Below are 17,876 nucleotides of genomic sequence, written 5' to 3'. Positions count from 1 at the left end.
CAGTTGGAGTACTGCATCCAGTACTGGGCGCCGCACTTCAAAAGGGATATGGCCAGCCTGGAGAGGGTTGAGAGGAGGGCCACCCACTTGGTGACGGGGTAGCAGGACAGGCCCTACGAGGAGAGACTGAAGGACCTGAACCTGTTCAGCCTCAGGAAGAGGAGGCTGAGGAGGGACCTGGTGGCTGCCTACAAGCTCTTCAAAGGGGATCAACAGCAAATAGGCAGAGCTCTTTTCTCCCCAGCACCACCTGGGGTGACAAGGAACAATGGTCATAAGCTGATGGAGAATAGGTTTAATTTATAGATCAGAAGGCAATATTTTACAGTTAGGGCGGCCAAAATCTGGAACCAACTTCCCAGGGAAGTGGTCCTCACCCCTACCTTATGCAAATTCAAGAGGAGGTTGGATGATCACCTATCTGGGGTCTTGTGAACCCAGCATTCATTCCTGCCTGTGGCAGGGGACCCTAGCTACTATGAAATTATGAAGAGATATTATATAGTTACACATACATACAGTACACAACACAGAAGAAGAAATCAGACAGACACATACATCAGAGAAGAAGAAGAAGAGATATTATTTTAGTTACACACACGACAGTAAACACAACACAGAAGTCAGACACAGTCATACATCAGAGAAGAAGAGGAGATATTACAGCTGCACACACAAAGAGATACATTTTCCAGCACAGGAAAGATTAATATAAAATGTGCTGGAAAGGCAGGTGCCAGGTCTCATGGAAGGGGAGGGAGATGGGCTAGAGGTGGTAGGGGAAGAGCTAGAACTGTAAGTTCCACACCCCTCCCCCAAAACACAGACACATCCTCTTTCCTAGCAGCCATGAATCTTCTGCTGCCATTGGGAGCAAGGAGGTGGGAGCAGTACCTGTCCCTGCACCTGCACCACCTCCCCTAACTCCAGAAATAGGCACCAGCAACAGGATGACAATCTCCTCCACTACAGTTTCATCTCCCATCATTAGCCTCCCAGTGCCAGAGGAGGAGCTGGATTTGGAACCAGGGGACCTGAGCGCCCTAGCTAAAGAAATTCTGGGGACTGAGGGGGAATCTGATTGTGTGCTCCACCCCCTTAAAAGTTCCCCTAGAGGCAGGTATCCTTCTCCAGAAGGCACCTCAGAGGAGTTTGTAGGGGAAGGTGGCTCAGCTTCCCCTCTTGTTGTGCCTCTGCCTGCTGAGGAAGACAATAAGGCAGGATCCACACTCTCAACCCAAAAGCAGGGGGGGTAGTGTAGTGTGGGATCATTTTGAGGTGGCAGATGATCCCAAGTATGCTATCCACCAGCAGTGCAGAAGGCAGATAAAATGGGCCAAAGAGGTGAAACACTTCACCACCACGGTGATGCTGCTGCATCTCAGGAGGCAGCACCCCCTTGCCCTTGCTCCTCCTCAGCCTGGCACAAGTGGGAGTGTACCCAAAGGGAAGTCCTCCTGTCACTCAAAAGCCCCTATCCCCATGAAGCAGAGGCAGATCACCCTGGATCAGTGAGGGAAAGCTGCAGACAAAGTGGGGTGCATTCCAAAGGTGAGTGAGGTCACCTAGAGCATCAGGGAGATGCTTGCTCTGGATAACCAGCCCTTCTTAGCTGAGTGACCAGGGTTCAGGTGGCTCATGGTACTCGTGGCCCCATCCGACCAAATGCCTGCATGCACCACCTTTAGCAGGACAGTGGTGCCCTCCCTGTATGAGGCATGCAGGAAGAACTTGAGGGAGGAGTTGCACAAGGCAGGGCCACAGGTAGCCTTGCACTTCACCTCAGACATCCAGAGCAGCCAGGATGGAGATCACACCTACCTCTCCCTCATAGGGCACTGGTGCAATCAGTCAGGCCTTCGGTGGGCTCTCCTTCAAGCTGAAGTGATAGATGAGTCCCACATGGCAAGGGAGATCATGGTGGCCCTAAACTGCATAGTGCAGGGGTGGCTCATTCATAGTCACCAACAACAGTGGTAGGTTCATGGTCACCGACAACAGAGTCAATATGGTCAATGCGGTCTGTGGTGCCAACTTTGTTGACATCCACTGTGTGGCACACAAGTTCCACCTCATAGTCAGGGACACCTTGGAGGGGGACTGGGCTGCTGGTGATGGTGTTGTCACTACCACCCACCTCATTTCAAAATGCAGGAAGGTGGTGGGCTACTTTCACCACAGCATCACCCTACTCGCTCAACTAAGAAGGGCTGGCTATCCAGGGGCAAGAGACTGTGGGAGAAACAGGCAGAGCTGAGCATCCCACAGCACAAAATCATGCAGTATATGGAGACTCAGTGGAACTTCACATACCTGATGCTCACATGGAGCTGCTGGACTACAACTCCTTGGCTTATTGGGCAACCCACAGCCAGATGTGGTAGGATCTGGCCACGGTTGCTCTGGAACACCTGTCCTGTCCACAGACTAGTGTTCCAAGTGAGAGGGTGTTCAGCATTGCTGGGGATGTTATGACACCCCATCATACCTCCTGGAATCCTGGTTTGGTGGAGCAGCTGGTGTTCTTGAAGGGGAATCTCCCACTCTTGGGGTTCCTCAGTCTCCATCTGTAGACAGAGAGAGTACCACCCTCCTCTCTCCGTCTGCACCTATTTCCTTTTTAAAAAAAAAACAGTTAATGCCCCACTCTCAAAGCTGGAGGTAGCACCGCTGCATCACCAGCCAGCAGGGGAAGAACATCTCACCACTGAGCTCCCATGCCAGGATGAACTTGAAGGTTTGAGCTTGGGCTATGGGGAAGGAGGAGGCCCCTAGTCCTGGGTATGACCACTAAAACTGCACTCTGCCAGTGTCAGGAGGCCTGATGACACTGTTGGTGGCACAGCAGCCCCAGGAAATACCAGGATTAAGGATCCCCCTGGTGAAAGGTGAGTAGGAAGCACCATAACCTTCAGCTACCACAGTCCTGGCTGACAGGTCTGAGGCTTGCTGGTTACAGTGCAGTTATGAGACTCCAGGTGAGCTCAGCTTAGCTGCCTGGGATGTCAGCTTTCAAGTTGAAAAACCCTTCATAAGGCTGACTGGCTTCTCAAGTTGAAAACCCCTTCATAAGGCTGACTGGCTTCCTGGCCTGCATTGCATGCCAGCCTCTGGCTTCTTTACTATTTCTTCCATCCAGGAAGAGTACACACACACACACACGAACTAGATGTTTCCTCAGCCTGATGAAGGGTTTTTCAACCTGAAAGCTTGCTAAGAAGAATTTTTCCAACGTTTCCGTTTGTCTAATAAAAGATATCAGATTGACCCTAAAACCCTTGTCTGGGATACATCCTTAGACCAATACAGATACAATCTATACCCCTTAACACACACAAGTGACAGAAGTTTTACTTTCAGCAGTTTGAGGTGCAGCTTCACAGAAACCCAAGCACCACTCTGCCTGAAACCTGGCAGGCCTCCCTCATGCCCGCACAAGGGGCTATGTAGGTGGCAGGACCAGTGCTAATGAGGGTGGCCATTTAATGCCCTGCTCTCAGAGTTGGAGGCAGCAGTTTAGTTTCTCACCAGCCAGCAAAGGAAGAACGTCTCCCTGCTGAGTTCTCATGCCAGGAAGAACTTGAAGGTAAAAGGGCTGGGGCTATATGGGGAGGAAGAGGCCCCACATCATCCTGGGCATGACCTAAAACTGTCCCCTGAAATGGTAGGGAGGCCTGAGTGGGACTGCTGGCAGCACAGCAGCCCCAGGAAATGCCAGGACCACACAAACCTTCTTGGTGAAAGACGGGTAGGAGCAGGAGGCACCAGAACCTCCAGCCACCACACAGTCCTGGCTGAGGAAAGCCCAGATCTGTAAGATCTTTGAGGGGCCTGAGGCTTACTGGTTGCCATGGAATTGTGAGGGTGAGAACAGGGGATACCATCCCTGCAATTTTCACCCCCTGTACGTTAACACATATACAAAGTCACATATGTCACGAGTTTTGCTTGTCAGCAGCCTAAGGTGCAGCTTCCCAGAAACCCCTGCACCTATCTCCTTGAAACTTAGCAGGCTTCATGCCCTCACAAGGAGCTACCATTCCTGCAATTTTTTTATCTAAATCAGCCAAAAAATGACAAAGTTATAGGTATTTCAGTGATTCACCATTATAGTCTATGGCTGAATCTCTCCAAATCAGCGCCGAATCTTCCAAAGCTGATTTGGCTAAATCGATTTGGGACAGTGATCTGAATCTCCAAATCAAGTCACTGTCCTCTGAATCAGCCAAATCCGAATCTGAGTTGAGTAATTCCCTATTTGCACAGGCCTATTGGTTATGTGTGTATCCCATTTACCCTTTCTACCATATATTTAACAGCAGTTAATACCTTCCACCAAAGACCACGCATGGGCAGATCCAGGGTTTACTAAAAAGAGGTGCAGAATATGGTCCCTCATACCATGGGATGATTGCAGGCAAGGCATGGCTGGAGCCCCCTGGTCAGCAGGGGACACTGGGGAGCGAGACAGGCACATCAAGTGGGGGGATGGACCATGGGCAGATCCAGGATTTCAGTTATGGGGGTGAAGCTTCATGCACATTGAAGAGAGCTCATTTTGCATGTGTCATACAGCTGAAGGGGATGTTGCTGGAGCCCCTTGGTGTTGTCTTGGATGCCAAGGCTCTCTTGGCAGCTCCTGCTGGAGCTCCACATGGGCTGTGAGCTCTGAGATCACTAGCACAGGCTCTGGCCATGGTCCCTGCTTTCAAGCAGCTCTCAAGCCTACTGCTCTTTACTCCTTCTATCTATCTTCCACTCTCCCTTGCTGAACAGGACAAGCAGCAGCAGTGCAGAGCCTCCAGAGCCAAGTGTAAGCAGGGGCTGTGCTTTTCTGGCTGCTCTTCCCCTCCTTTCCTCTGCTGGTGAATTCAAGAGTGTGGGGAGGAGGAAGGGGAAGAATGAAGAGTAGCATCTCTCTGGAGCTGCTTGAAAGCATGTACTCAGGGTAAACCCCATGCTGACCAGCAGTGAGCTCATAGAACTCACAGTACATATGGAGCTCCTGCACTGAAGAGCCAGTAACCTCTCACTGCACATGCAGGGCACAGCCAAAGGGGACAAAGGGGAGCAGATGTGTTGCCACACCACCCTTGTATCTGTTACAACTACTCAGAAGAGGCACATAGGAAAAATCCTCAAATCCCACAGCTTGATTTGGCTTAGAATCTGGCTATATACTCTTCCTATTTTTCAGCACAGACCATGATCAAAAGAGAGAAAAAAGTGATGAAAATGAGTTTATTGTGTAGCTGTATTGGCCAGCTCCTCATCAGATATAAGTCACCATCCCTCCATTGGCATGACAGTGATTAACACCAGCAGAGAGAATCTGGCCCCATCTGTTTTTGTATAAAAATGGTGTAAATATTCCAGGGAACATCAATACATTTTTTCTCCCTCTACTCACAGAAAGAAAATTTACCCCAGAGACAACTGCTTGAACCAGCCTGCCAGACTCCAACAAGCAGTAGCAAAATAAAATTAAACAACAACAAACCTTCATCAAGCTTATAATTTGAATGCAGATTTAAGTGGGAAATTGGCTCTTAAAAGAACTAAACAACAACTTTGCCAGTTTAAAAATAATCTGTTTGAATAAAGACTACTTGTTTATTTTTTAAAATGTTGTTCTATAGTTCATTCTATTACATTTTATGTTATGAACCATGAAAAATGTATAGCTAAACAGAAGCAACATCATGTACCACAGACATAGCAATTTAGAAATTTAGAAAACCATCTGGATAAGATCAAAGAAAGTTGGTTTCCAGAACAACCCTTATGAAAGCAGTGAGAGCTGGTCACAGCTTTTTTTTCCATTCTCTCCCCTTCCATGTTAGGAAAATTCTAATATTGAAGTCAACAGGCTAAAAAGATAGAGGTGTGTACAGCAGATATTTAATCCTATCAATTTAAATGTTGATTTGAGGCACAGATGCTTTATGCAATAACTTAATTTAAATGTAAGTGACAAACACCAGTGATGGTGCTAAAAATGTTTTTGGTTGTAGTGTGGAAAGAGATTTTCAAATTCCAGTTGGATCTTTGTTGTTTCATGTTAATGTTTTCCTCTTTAAATGATTTCCTGAATTATTCACTTAGACTTACAGTCTAATATTTTACCTAGAAACTCCAGTTACGCAACCGTTTTTCATCTCAGTGAGCTCCTTTTTAGTAGTTAACAATGTAGTCACTGAGAATAATTCTGAAAATGGGTGCTCGCCAGCATAAACACTGAATAATCAGGACTCATCCATGCTTAATAAAGCTTCAGACATTCTCCTTTTTATGAAGAATTAACAAAGGGAAATTGTTCACCCACTACTTGCTAGTCATAGCTAGGGCCCAACAACATAGAACTTATACACGAAACACCCAAAGTCTTTGAGTTTTAGTTAAAGATTTAATTAAGATCTGTAGTTTCAAGAGTTCTTTACTTTATCTTCTTGTATTTCCCAGAAATTCCTCAGAGAAGGAAATGTCATGCACAATGCTGATACTGTCTGAGGCAGTTATATCACTTCTGAATATATCAATGCAGGAGCCATTATTTGCTTCATACTTCACAGCAAAGTTGAACAAACAAAATTCTTAGTGCACTTCATTTTAATTATCTCTTATTTTTGGATGTATCTTCTTCAGAAAGAAAACATTTTGTCTTGGGATAAATTGGAAATCTTAAATAGGAGTCCCAGTATAGGGCTAGACAGAAAATCTTGTTTCCAAGACTTCTGTTTAATTGCATCTCAGTTTCCAAAACATTCACAAGTAAACTTGTAATAACCTAATCAAGAAGAATGCTCACAACTCCCTTTGAAGTTAGTTGCAAGATCCAATAATGTAGAAAAGATGGCATACAACTTTAAATTTTGTATGTGAACATGGCTTTATGTTGTTGTTGATACCCCACTAACTCCATGAAATTTACAGTGCTCAGTAATTCCTTTTTGCTTCAATTAAATTAAGTATAGGAAAACCTCACCATTCACGGGGGATATGTTCTCATATCCCCCATGAATGGTGAAATCCATGAATAAGGCAGTGTTCATGAACTCCATCTGTGTTCATGAATGTAGTGCCACCAGCAGCTGTGGGGAGGGGGCATGGCTGCACTGGCAATGGCGGGATCATGGCGGCGGGAGTGTGGTGGTGGTGGCAGGAGCCTGGTGGCAGCTCAAGCACAAGCACAAAGCTCTCACAGAGCTCCTTTAAGTGTATTTAAGATGTGGGTTCAGCAATCATGAATATTTGAAACCACGAATGTCAAACCCACAAACACACAAATAGTGAGGGTTTCCTGTATGTTTAATTTCTCCCAGTATAGTCTCAATATTCAAATGTGCAAACTTAATTCTGGCCTTAGCAATGATAACAGTATCCTCACTAAAATGTAGTGGAATGCTAAAATTGTAATGTGGCATTGAAAAGTGGCAAAGCAGGAGGTTATAGCTCAGGGTTTTGCATGAGTGCCTTAGAGGAAGTTCTATATTCATGTTGTCCACAGGCTCTGAAGTGAGGAGTTGTACTGAGGGGCTTGTCAACATACATGACCGAGCTGCAGTTTGGGTTGAGCTCTAGAACCTGCTCAACTCCCCCACTTCTGTTTCCTTGCTCACTGTGAATATGGGGTCTTCAGGTGCCAATAATGACTAAAATTAGCAGCAGGGGAATGGGGCAAGTGGTGAGGGGGAAGACAAGGTATTCACATTTGGGTTCTGGAGAGACACCAATGTAGCAACTCTAGCATTCATGCAGATAAGCTGGCACCCTACTACTGGAGGTGGGTTGTTCAGCCCATGAGAAGCTCCTTAGTCTGGATCCAGGCCATATACAGACATTCAGTTTCTGCCCTCCCAGTAGAAACCAACAGTGTATAAATGTTCAAAAAAGTGCTTCAGAAGAAAAGTTACCTGGGTATAACCACAGTTAAATCATTCCTGGGAAGATAGTGAATGTCTGTACCTGTTCCCTTCTGGAGAAGCCACAGCACAGTTCTCCAGAATCCCAAGGTGCTTTGTTACTGTCGCAGGGCACCTCGGTGCTCTGCTCCTAGAAAGTGGAAACTGCCAGGAAGAGAGCGCCCTGGCAGAACATAACAAGCACAGCTGTGGGTTACCGGGGCAAATAATGTGAGTCAGCTGGCCAGAAGGGGGCAGGGCCTGGCCCTCATAAAGCCCAGGGCTGAGGCTAGGCTGGTAGTTCTCTGCCAGTGGTCAGGGAGGCAGGAGCTAGAATGCGAGCATTGCAAGAACTGCTCTAGCTGAATGAAGGATGGCAGCTCTGAGAGGTTTGAGCACCATGGGTTAGCCAGATGGCTTTGAGTTGAGTTATAGCCAGGAGGCTCGAGTTTATGTTTGCTTCTGATATTACACCACTGGTTTGGCTGAGGCTGTAGGGGTTGGAGGAGGCCTCATAAAGGGCCCCACGGTGGTGTGGGGGCCCTAGCGCCAGTCAGGGCGCATTATCCTCATAAGGGGGGGAACCCCAGTGGTATGGGAACCCTGGTGCCAGTGAGGGTGCAACTTGCGGGGTATGTAGACCCCAGCCCCAGAGAGGGGGCAGCTTTGAGAAGCCCCAGCGCAGGCATGATGAGCCCCAGAGAGGGGGCTATATTATTAGGAAGCCCAGTAGGGGCACAGCAAGCCCCAGAGAGGGGGCCATATTATCAGGAAGCCCAGTGTGGGCGTGGCGAGCCTCTGAAGAAGGGCTAGTGTGGCGATAAACCCCAGAGCAGGGTAGAGTGCTGCGGTTGCCCCCGGCGAGAGGGGGTAGTGGCGCGGTGAGCCCTGGGAGAAAGGGGGTAGCAGTGCGGTGGGCCCGAGAGTCAGCAGGCATTGCCGAGAAGTCCCCAGAGTGGGCGCAGAGAGCCCCAGACAGGGGGCTGTATTTTAGAAGCCCAAGCTTGGGCAACATTGCAGGGAAAGCCCCAGGAGGGGGCACTATTGTAAAGGCCCCAGACAGGGGGAGACACTATAGAGAAGGCCCCAGAAAGGGGCAACATTATAGGGAGGCCCTGAGTGGGCTCAGAGAGCCCAAGAGAGGGCAGAGGAGGCCCTAGCGAGTGGGCAAGAGTACATGGAGGAGACCCAGAGAGATGGGCAGTGTGTGTGTGTGTGTGTGTAGGGGGCCATAAGGAGATCACGGCCTTCCTGAAGGACTCCGTTGTGACAGTTACCAACCCTTCCCAAGGAGACAGTGTGTTGTTTGGGCTGAACTCTACTGCTCCGGCTGAGAAGGGAGCAGAACATGCCCCCTTCGTAATTATCACATTGTGTTGCAGGGAGACACACGATGACCCTGAGCAGTCTGGGTCAGTTAATCAGGTGTATCCTGTGCACTGCTGCCATCTATATCCAGATAGACTGAGGGAATCTGCAGAGCATTCTGACGTGTATGCAGGGGACCCATGGCTGCACAGCATCAGCACTGCAAGTTCTCTGCTTTACAGGGGCTCAGCACACAAATATCTGGGCAAGTTTTTCTCAGCACTAAGCATCTCTGGCCAAGCTTTTCTACCAGGAGAACAAACCCAGGTCACTTGAATGTATGTATGCAGCCCTAGCCTGAAAAACCAAATGAGTTGGACTCTGTAGGAATGATATTGAATTCCAAGAAACATCCCTATTATATTAAAACAAATAATTCCTGTACGTTCATCAGGCTGAGACCCCCTGCTAGTGAATGTTAGGAGTTACCTGGGGTTAGGTGACAAGGAAAAGGCAGTAAATGCTGAGTGAGAAGCATGTAAACTGTGCAGCCAGGGAGGTATTTTTGAAAAATGGAAGTGTATTATGTTAGTTCCTAAAAGATTTATCAGCTTCTCTTTGTGAAAATATAAAATCTTACAAGGAAAATGGCAAATAAACATTTTCTATTCTGTTTTTCAATTACATATATAACCAGACTGGAAGTGTCATGGTTTTCACGTGTGTGTAACCTTTTTAAATTGTATTAAATGTCAATGTTTCATTACAAGAAGCCAAAAGTTCTTCTTATAGCGCAAAAAAAAAAAAAAAAAAAAAAAAAAATGTTTAATTGCTTTACTACAAAACTTAAAGGCTATATTATTCATGCAGTCTACAATTGTCATGTATGTAGCAGTTCTAGAATAATATAATATTATTATTAAATATATAATTGTAAATTTAGAGACTACCTGTAAATTCAGTTGCTAAACAGAGGCACAGAGGAAATTTAATTTTGTTGTACGAAAAAAGCTCAATGACGTCTTAACTACGGAGTTGCTACCAATTTATCTATAATTTAGTAGTGCACAGCAAATAATCAAATGTTTTTTGATTGCTAACCTGTATATATAGCCTTTGATTTCAAAGGAAGTTTGTGTTTTCATATAACAAGAAAGGCAGGAAATACAGCTGGAGCAGTAAGCAAGCTGCAGTGGGATCAAAGAATTAATAATATTTGGTGTCTTTTCAATTACAGCTCATAGTTTGAGCTACTGAAGTTACAGAAGAGTTTGTGTAATTATCTGCCTTTTAAAGTATTTCCCATACAGAAGCAGTTACTATGCATTAAAAAATGTAATAAACTATATGCCATAGAAAATATAACGATAATAGGGGGACTGTTCTATACTATTTGAAATAACCAGCACAAACATGATCCCAAATAGTGTGTTACCTACTGGGACTAAAACATAGGTGGCCCCTTTTCCTCTGCAGATGTCTGTCACCCTCTAGTCATGGTTTCTTGTTTAGCAGCAGTGAATATTCTGAGCATGACATACAAACCTGTGGCAGACCACTTTAACCTTCCTGGACATTACATCATTGACCTCAATAGCTGTTTGACAAAAAAAATTTAAAAGCCAAGTGCTTTGGGTACCCAACGGCAGACAAGGTTCCTTGGGTGAATTTGATATCTTTTATTAGACCAACCCAAATAGTTGGAGTTGGGTACCCAACAACACTTTACCAGAAAAAGAACTAAATCAGTTTGAATCAGCTCTCCAGTGTCTGTATAATTTGGTTGCTTCAGCAGAGCTTTTTGGTGCTTTTGTCTAATAGTTGATTGAACCAGGTTTTAGATAAAAGTGCCAAAAAGCGCTGCTGAAGCATGTGAGCTATACAGATGCTGGGTGAGCCAGGTCAAACTGATGCAGTTCCTCTTCTGGTCATGCACTGTGCTTGGTTCAGAGGTGTATCGAACTAAAGCATTTTTTTCCATGTCTGTAAGCACCCTCAATGGGTTACTGCTTGCTTTTCTCTCTTCTACCCACTTTGCCTCTCTCAGCAATTCCCCCTCTTCCCCCTGCCCTTCTCCACCTCTTGTATTCTAATCGCTCCTTTCTGTTCAGAAGCTCTGCTTCCTGCAGTTCCTACATAGCATCTGATGAATTAACCTACTTCTTAAGAAAGCTTATGCATCTCTGATTTATGTGGTGCAAGGTCTATAAAGTGCAAATGTACCTTGCCATCTGCCTGACTTCAGGCTAACATAGCTAATTGTCATTCTGGCCACATATAGCTATGCATCTTGCAAGTTAGTGCATAACTTAAAACATGAAATAAAATGTTTTCATGTTGGTACGGGAGAATGAACAGTTATTAAATGTGGGTACCCAAAGGTAGGCATCAGACAACCAGAAAACTGGTCTGAGTATTGTGGAACAACTCCTTGGTATGAGTACTGCAAGGAAATCCAGCAGCCTCTTTCAGTTTTCAAACAGCATTCACAGAAGCTTTAAAATGCAAAAGGATGCAATAAAAAAGAAAATCCTTTTCTATAAATCATAGACAGTCTATATAGTAATGCCAATTCAGAGCCTCAGCAGGTGATGCCTATATACCAGTGTAACAGATACCAATTTTGTACACCTATGTAACTTACAGTGGAATCTAGAGCAAGTCAGTAATCTGCTCTCCCAGGTTAGCTAGCTGCACTGTTAGGCACTATTACTGCTTCACAAGTAGGTAGTGTGAGAGAATGTGGGCCTTGCGTAAATTTCTACCCCAATTTACTGTAGTCTGAAGACAGGCAATGCTTGTGTGAGAATGGGGGCGTGGGAGTCGAAAGGAGCACAGGGATAAACAAGTTCTTGAGCCAGAGAAAGATCCAGACCTAAGACAAGGTCTGAGTCAAAGTCCCAATCAGTAAGGAATATCCATGTCAATAGTCCAGGCTGTGTCAGAAGTCAAAAGCCAGGAATTTAAAATACAAATGGGGAGGGAGAGCTGCAAGGTGTGAAATATTAAGTAACTAATGCCAAGTGAAGGGACAGGACTTATATAGTAAGCCCAGCCAGTGCCATACCTAGATTCCTGGTGGTCCTGGGTGAACTTTTAGTATCGGGCCCTGCTTCACCACTATGAGGCGGTTTTTTGTTGCAATAGTCTTTATCACATCTGTGGTATTGATGTCTTTATATAGCTCACTCTCAGTTGATAACATTGCCAGTCCCGTATATGCGCAATATTAAAACATTTTTTTGCTATTGGAATGGTTTTTTTTTCATTTTTTTTTCATTGCTGGGCCCCCGGCAGCTGCCCAGTTCATCCATGCCTGTGTTCAAATCTGAACCCAGCCTACCCTGCAGCCAATGAGCGTGACCCCTGAAGTTAGTGCTGCTTTGAAGCCAGGTGCTCCTGCCAAGAGTACAGATTCTCTATGATCCTTTCAGATGTAATTTTGCACTAGATTGGGTGACATTAGCCTGGTGTGGGGTTTCCATCATCTGTCTAATTCTTTTTTACCCTGATGCAAAGGCTGATTATATCAATAACATAACAAAGAAGGGAGGCAACTATGACACTAGCCCTAGGGATACTGATTTAAGGGGCATAGAAAAACAGCAGTCAGTGCCACTGTTCTCCTGGGCACCACACCACCAATGACAACCTGACTGTAGCTGCTGCCCTGTGCCCCATTGTCACCCAAGGCACAGAATTGTCCAGTTGCACCTCTAATTTACACTGGTGTAAGCCTGCCATCATTTTAGGTCCCAAAATACAAAAATAAAATATACCACTTTGGGTTTCATCTATGTTTTGCCTGTGAACTGAGTAAACTTGGTTGTTTAATTGTATATCAGACAGCTACTGTGTAATTGTTAGTATATTTCAACAATAGACAGATAGAAAAAGATAGGCCTTTTTCTAGAAAAGAGTTCAGTTTACAATGAGTAGAAATCTTCTATTCCTATTAAAAAGCCTTGTCCAAAAATTTTAGTACAGCTCTAGGTTACTTTTTGCAATTTAGCCTTCATAGTGTGAATTTATGATGCTATGTTGAACTATATTTTTAGTTATAAAGACCATATTTCCTTAATTTACCAGTTTAAATTAAAGAAGGATTTGGGGCCATTATTTAAACTTATTGCTTTTGCAATTCCAACTCCAAATCATGTTCTCTGTAAAACACATTTATGGGAAAAAAGTAATATGTTGTTTCATTACTGACCCAAAATATAACAACTTGTACAGCATTTAAATTTTTGGGAAGTGTAGAAATAGATATTCCAAAATTCAGGAAGGAATTTACCCCATGGTCAAACTGATATGGACTGTGGGGGGTTTTGCCATCCTGTATAGCATGGTACATAACCAACTTCCTAGGATCTGTTAAGAATACAATTACAAAATATAGAACAGCAGGACGTTGGCTGCCATGTCCCCCCTGCTTTACGTGTGGCAGGTTACGGTGTTATGTCTTGTTACATTAGAGCTGACTGTGAAGCTTTGCTAAGAGGTTAGACAATGGATTTGTATAGGATGTTTTGGATAGGGATGACCCTGCTTCAGGCAGGGGATTGGACTAGATGACGTGGAAGTCCTTTCCAACCTTACTTCCTTATGATTCAAATTACAAAATCATATAAGGTTCATTACTGCTATACAGTTCAAACGGTAAGAAAATAGAGAATTGCCTGATGGCTTGCTGTTTACCTGAATTTTAGACACAGTGCTGTACCAACAAAGTTTGGCACCTGGGGGAAAAACCCACAGTGGCAGCACGCCCTTGCCCTGTGCACAAATCTGGAGGCACATGCCCCCCGCCATGCTTGCCTGGGAGTGCATGCAGTGGTAGGACCTGCCCTCCCCCTGTCCCCACGCCCCCTCATGGCTCCATCCTGTGCACCGCCCTGGCTGGGCAGCACCTTTTGGCACTTTTTGGCTGTCCTGGGGCGGTGACCTCTGCAAGGGGCCAGCAGGGGAGATCATGCTTCAGGGCAACCAACATGGGTTCATTCGAGGCAGGTCCTGTTAGACCAACCTGGTGGCCTTCTATGATCAGGTCACTAAATCCTTAGACGCAGGTGTCTCAGTGGACGTAGTCTTCCTAGACTTCATAGATTCATAGATGTTAGGGTCGGAAGGGACCTCAACAGATCGAGTCCGACCCCCTGCATATGCAGGGAAGAGTGCTGGGTCTAGATGACCCCATCTAGATGCTTATCTAACCTCCTCTTGAAGACCCCCAGGGTAGGGGAGAGCACCACCTCCCGGGATTGGGAGCCCGTTCCAGACCTTGGCCACTCTAACTGTGAAGAAGTTCTTCCTAATGTCCAATCTAAATCTGCTCTCTGCTAGCTTGTGGCCATTATTTCTTGTAAGCCCTGGGGGTGCCTTGGTGGATAAATACTCACCAATTCCCTTCTGTGCCCCTGTGATGTACTTATAGGCAGCCACAAGGTCGCCTCTCAACCTTCTCTTGCAGAGGCTGAAAAGGTCCAGTTTCTCTATTCTCTCCTCGTAGGGCTTGGTCTGCAGGCCCTTAACCATATGAGTGGCCCTTCTCTGGAACCTCTCCGGGTTATCCGCATCCCTCTTGAAGTGCGCTAGGACTCCAAGATCCCTTTCCACTTCCGTGCCACCCAGCAGGTCATTCTCTAGGCTGTAGGTGTGCTGGACATTTTTCCTCCCTAGGTGCAGCACTTTGCATTTCTCCTTGTTGAACTGCATTCTGTTGTTTTCTGCCCACTTGTCCAACCTGTCCAGGTCTGCTTGCAGCTGTTCCCTGCCCTCCAGCGTGTCCACTTCTCCCCATAGCTTTGTGTCATCTGCAAACTTGGACAGAGTACATTTCACTCCCTCGTCCAAGTCGCTGATGAAGACATTAAAGAGTATCGGTCCAAGGACCGAGCCCTGCGGGACCCCACTGCCCACACCCTTCCAGGTCAAGACCAAAGGCCCTTCAACACTCTCTCTCACCCCTTTTCATTAAAAAATTAGGCGACTGTGGCATCGATGCCTACATGGTCAGATGGGTCACAAATTGGCTGGAGGGCCACACCCAGAGAGTGGTGGTGGATGGGTCTTTTTTGACCTGGAGGGATGTGGGCAGTGGGGTCCCCCAGGGATGGGTCCTTGGGCCCACAATGTTCAACATCTTCATCAGCAACTTGGACAAGGGGGTGAAAAGCACCTTGTACAAATTCGCGGATGACACTAAGATGTGGGGAGAAGTGGGCACAGTGGAAGAGAGGGACAGGCTACAACTAGATCTGGACAGGTTACAGAGGTGGGTGGATGAGAACAGGATGGGATTTAATACTGACGAGTACAAGGTACTACACCTAGGGAGGAAGAACCAGCAACATACCCACAGGCTGGGGAACTCCCTTCTAGTCAGCACAGAGGCAGAAAGAGCCAGCAGTCTATGGGAAAGTCCCTGTTCCCCCAAGCACTACCAGGAGTAACGAGGAACAACGGCCATAAGTTGGCTGAGAGTAGATTCAGGCTAGATATCAGGAGGCACTACTTCACAGTCAGGGTGGCTAGGATCTGGAATCAACTTCAAAGGGAAGTGGTGCTCACTGCTACCCTGGGGGGGTCTTCAAAAAGAGGCTAAACAATCACCTAGGCAGGGTTGTTTGACCCCAGCATCCTTTCCTGCCCGGGGCAGTGGGTCAGACTTGATGATCTGCTTAGGTCCCTTCCAACCCTACCTACTATGAAACCATGAAACCGCTTTTGCCCCCCCGCCCCGGCCTTGCTATAGCACTGTCCGGACAACTCTAGTAATTATAGGGTTTTTACTCTGGAGTGTACACAACTAAGTACAGAGAACTGAATCAGAGGAACTTGGTTAGAATTGGGACTTTTAAGTGGATTGTGTACCATTATGAGTAGATCTTTTAAAAAAAATATTGCTGTAAAGTCAATGTACGTATACCATTTTCCACCAAATGGCTAAACATGTACTAATATCTATCCAAATCAGAACAAAAATAGACATGAGGATATATTTATTCACCACTGACTATGGTAAGGAGGGCCATCATAAACTTACATCCTACCGAGTCAGTCATATTCTGTGTATGTCAAATGCTGAGAAAATGTCCAGTCTGATAAACATGCTTGAGAATGAGTGTCCCAGGTACCAAACAGTGGCTGCATTACATTTTTTCAGCCTTTAGCAGGTTCATAGTAGGAATGAGTTGGCATGCCATCTATTTTCACATTTTATGCAATCCTTCTGAAACCTATTTCATTGTCCCCCTGGGTAGACTAACTTTAACACCTAAGCAGTTCCTAAAACCCACAAAGGCCAGACCTGGAACTAATAGCTGAGTCTAGAAAAGTCCATTCTATTCATGGCATTAATTTTCTGTAATGTTTATTCTACAGGGCTCTATGAAAACAATCCAACCAATGCAGAACCAGAATGCTGTGATGTCAGATGGGGACTATTATCAGATCACCAATCCAAAGGGACTATAAAATCAAGTGACTCAACGATGTGTCACAGGACATCGCTCACAGTTTCATCAGCATCAAGACTGTGTAATAGCAGACTTAAACTGTGTGTTCTTGTATTAATTCTCTTACATACAGTACTTACAGTCTCAGCAGCACAGAACTCAACAGGACTGGGCTTTGAAGGCATAACAACTATGGACGATAATTCAACTAATGAAGAATAAAAGAAAGGATTCATAAAATGTGATAGACATACAAGAGGCCCAAATGTACTACAGTCAAATATAACAGAGACTGGGTGCTTTTACCCTCAGATCACTTCTTGAAAGGCCTTCTGGGTAAAATTAAAAGGATGGGCCACAATCCAAACAAGGACACATGAACACAGCTTTTTATTGACTAAAAGGCTGTATGGTGACTTAAATTTCTCACACCATTTTATACACTGTGTTTTAATGTTTGGAGTTTCCTTTTTGTTTGTTTTTGCACTTGTTAATACAGGATTTTATTTTTGGGATGGTTTCTCAAAGCTAAACTAAGTCTTTTCACTGTCGATATATTTCTAGTCATTGTGTGTGTTCATCTGATAGTTCTGTCTTTTATGTCCTGTCAGTTTCTATTAGAGGAATGACTGCTATGATTCCATGCCATAGCTAAAAAACTACAAACCCCCCCCCCCCCCCCACACACACACAAAAAAACCAACAAAAAATCACAAAAAAATAATACCTAACTGTTCTTTTACCCATGGAAACCATTCTTCTCCTCCTCCCTTTCCCATCTCCTGTTAGCAGACAACATCCACTTGCTTCTGTCTGTGTAATCACAATGAATAGGTACACATAATTCCAGTGTACCTCTGCCACTGTTGCACAAACCAGCTGACTGAGCAAACCCAAAGGGAGCATGATAGGGGTTCCTTTTAGCTGAACAAACAAGTGCTCTCCTTATAAGGTGGGATCAGACAGCTAACAAATTTTTATGTAAAGATATATATAACAAACTGTTATTCCAAATCCCATTTTCAAAAAGTCCAGTCCTTTCTCGCTGGTCAGTTGAACAGGAGCAGCCTTTTCAGATGCAGTATGTGAAACTAGTTAAGCTCAGCGAGTTAATAGTCAGGAAACCTTCACATTGGAGGTTAAAGATTGGCATTCATTGTGAATTACGTTTTGAGTTCCACTGAAGTCACGTAACCAGCAAATATCCACA

General features: G+C 45.3%; 1 protein-coding gene across 1 annotated transcript in view; it reads left to right on the top strand.

The window, feature by feature from the left end:
- Nucleotides 1–17,354, top strand: part of LOC102378353 (transmembrane protein FAM155A) — a 36,835-nt gene extending 19,481 nt beyond the window's left edge. The window contains exon 4 of the mRNA XM_014517403.1: nucleotides 16,593–17,354. Coding sequence (XP_014372889.1) covers nucleotides 16,593–16,888 — 296 coding nt within the window. The 3' untranslated portion in view covers nucleotides 16,889–17,354. The remainder of the gene's footprint in view (nucleotides 1–16,592) is intronic.
- The last annotated feature ends 522 nt before the right edge of the window (nucleotides 17,355–17,876 follow it).

Source organism: Alligator sinensis, unplaced genomic scaffold (genome assembly GCF_000455745.1).
Source record: "Alligator sinensis unplaced genomic scaffold, ASM45574v1 scaffold46_1, whole genome shotgun sequence".
NCBI classification, from domain to species: Eukaryota; Metazoa; Chordata; order Crocodylia; family Alligatoridae; genus Alligator; species Alligator sinensis.
This window is presented reverse-complemented; position numbering and strand designations above follow the sequence as displayed.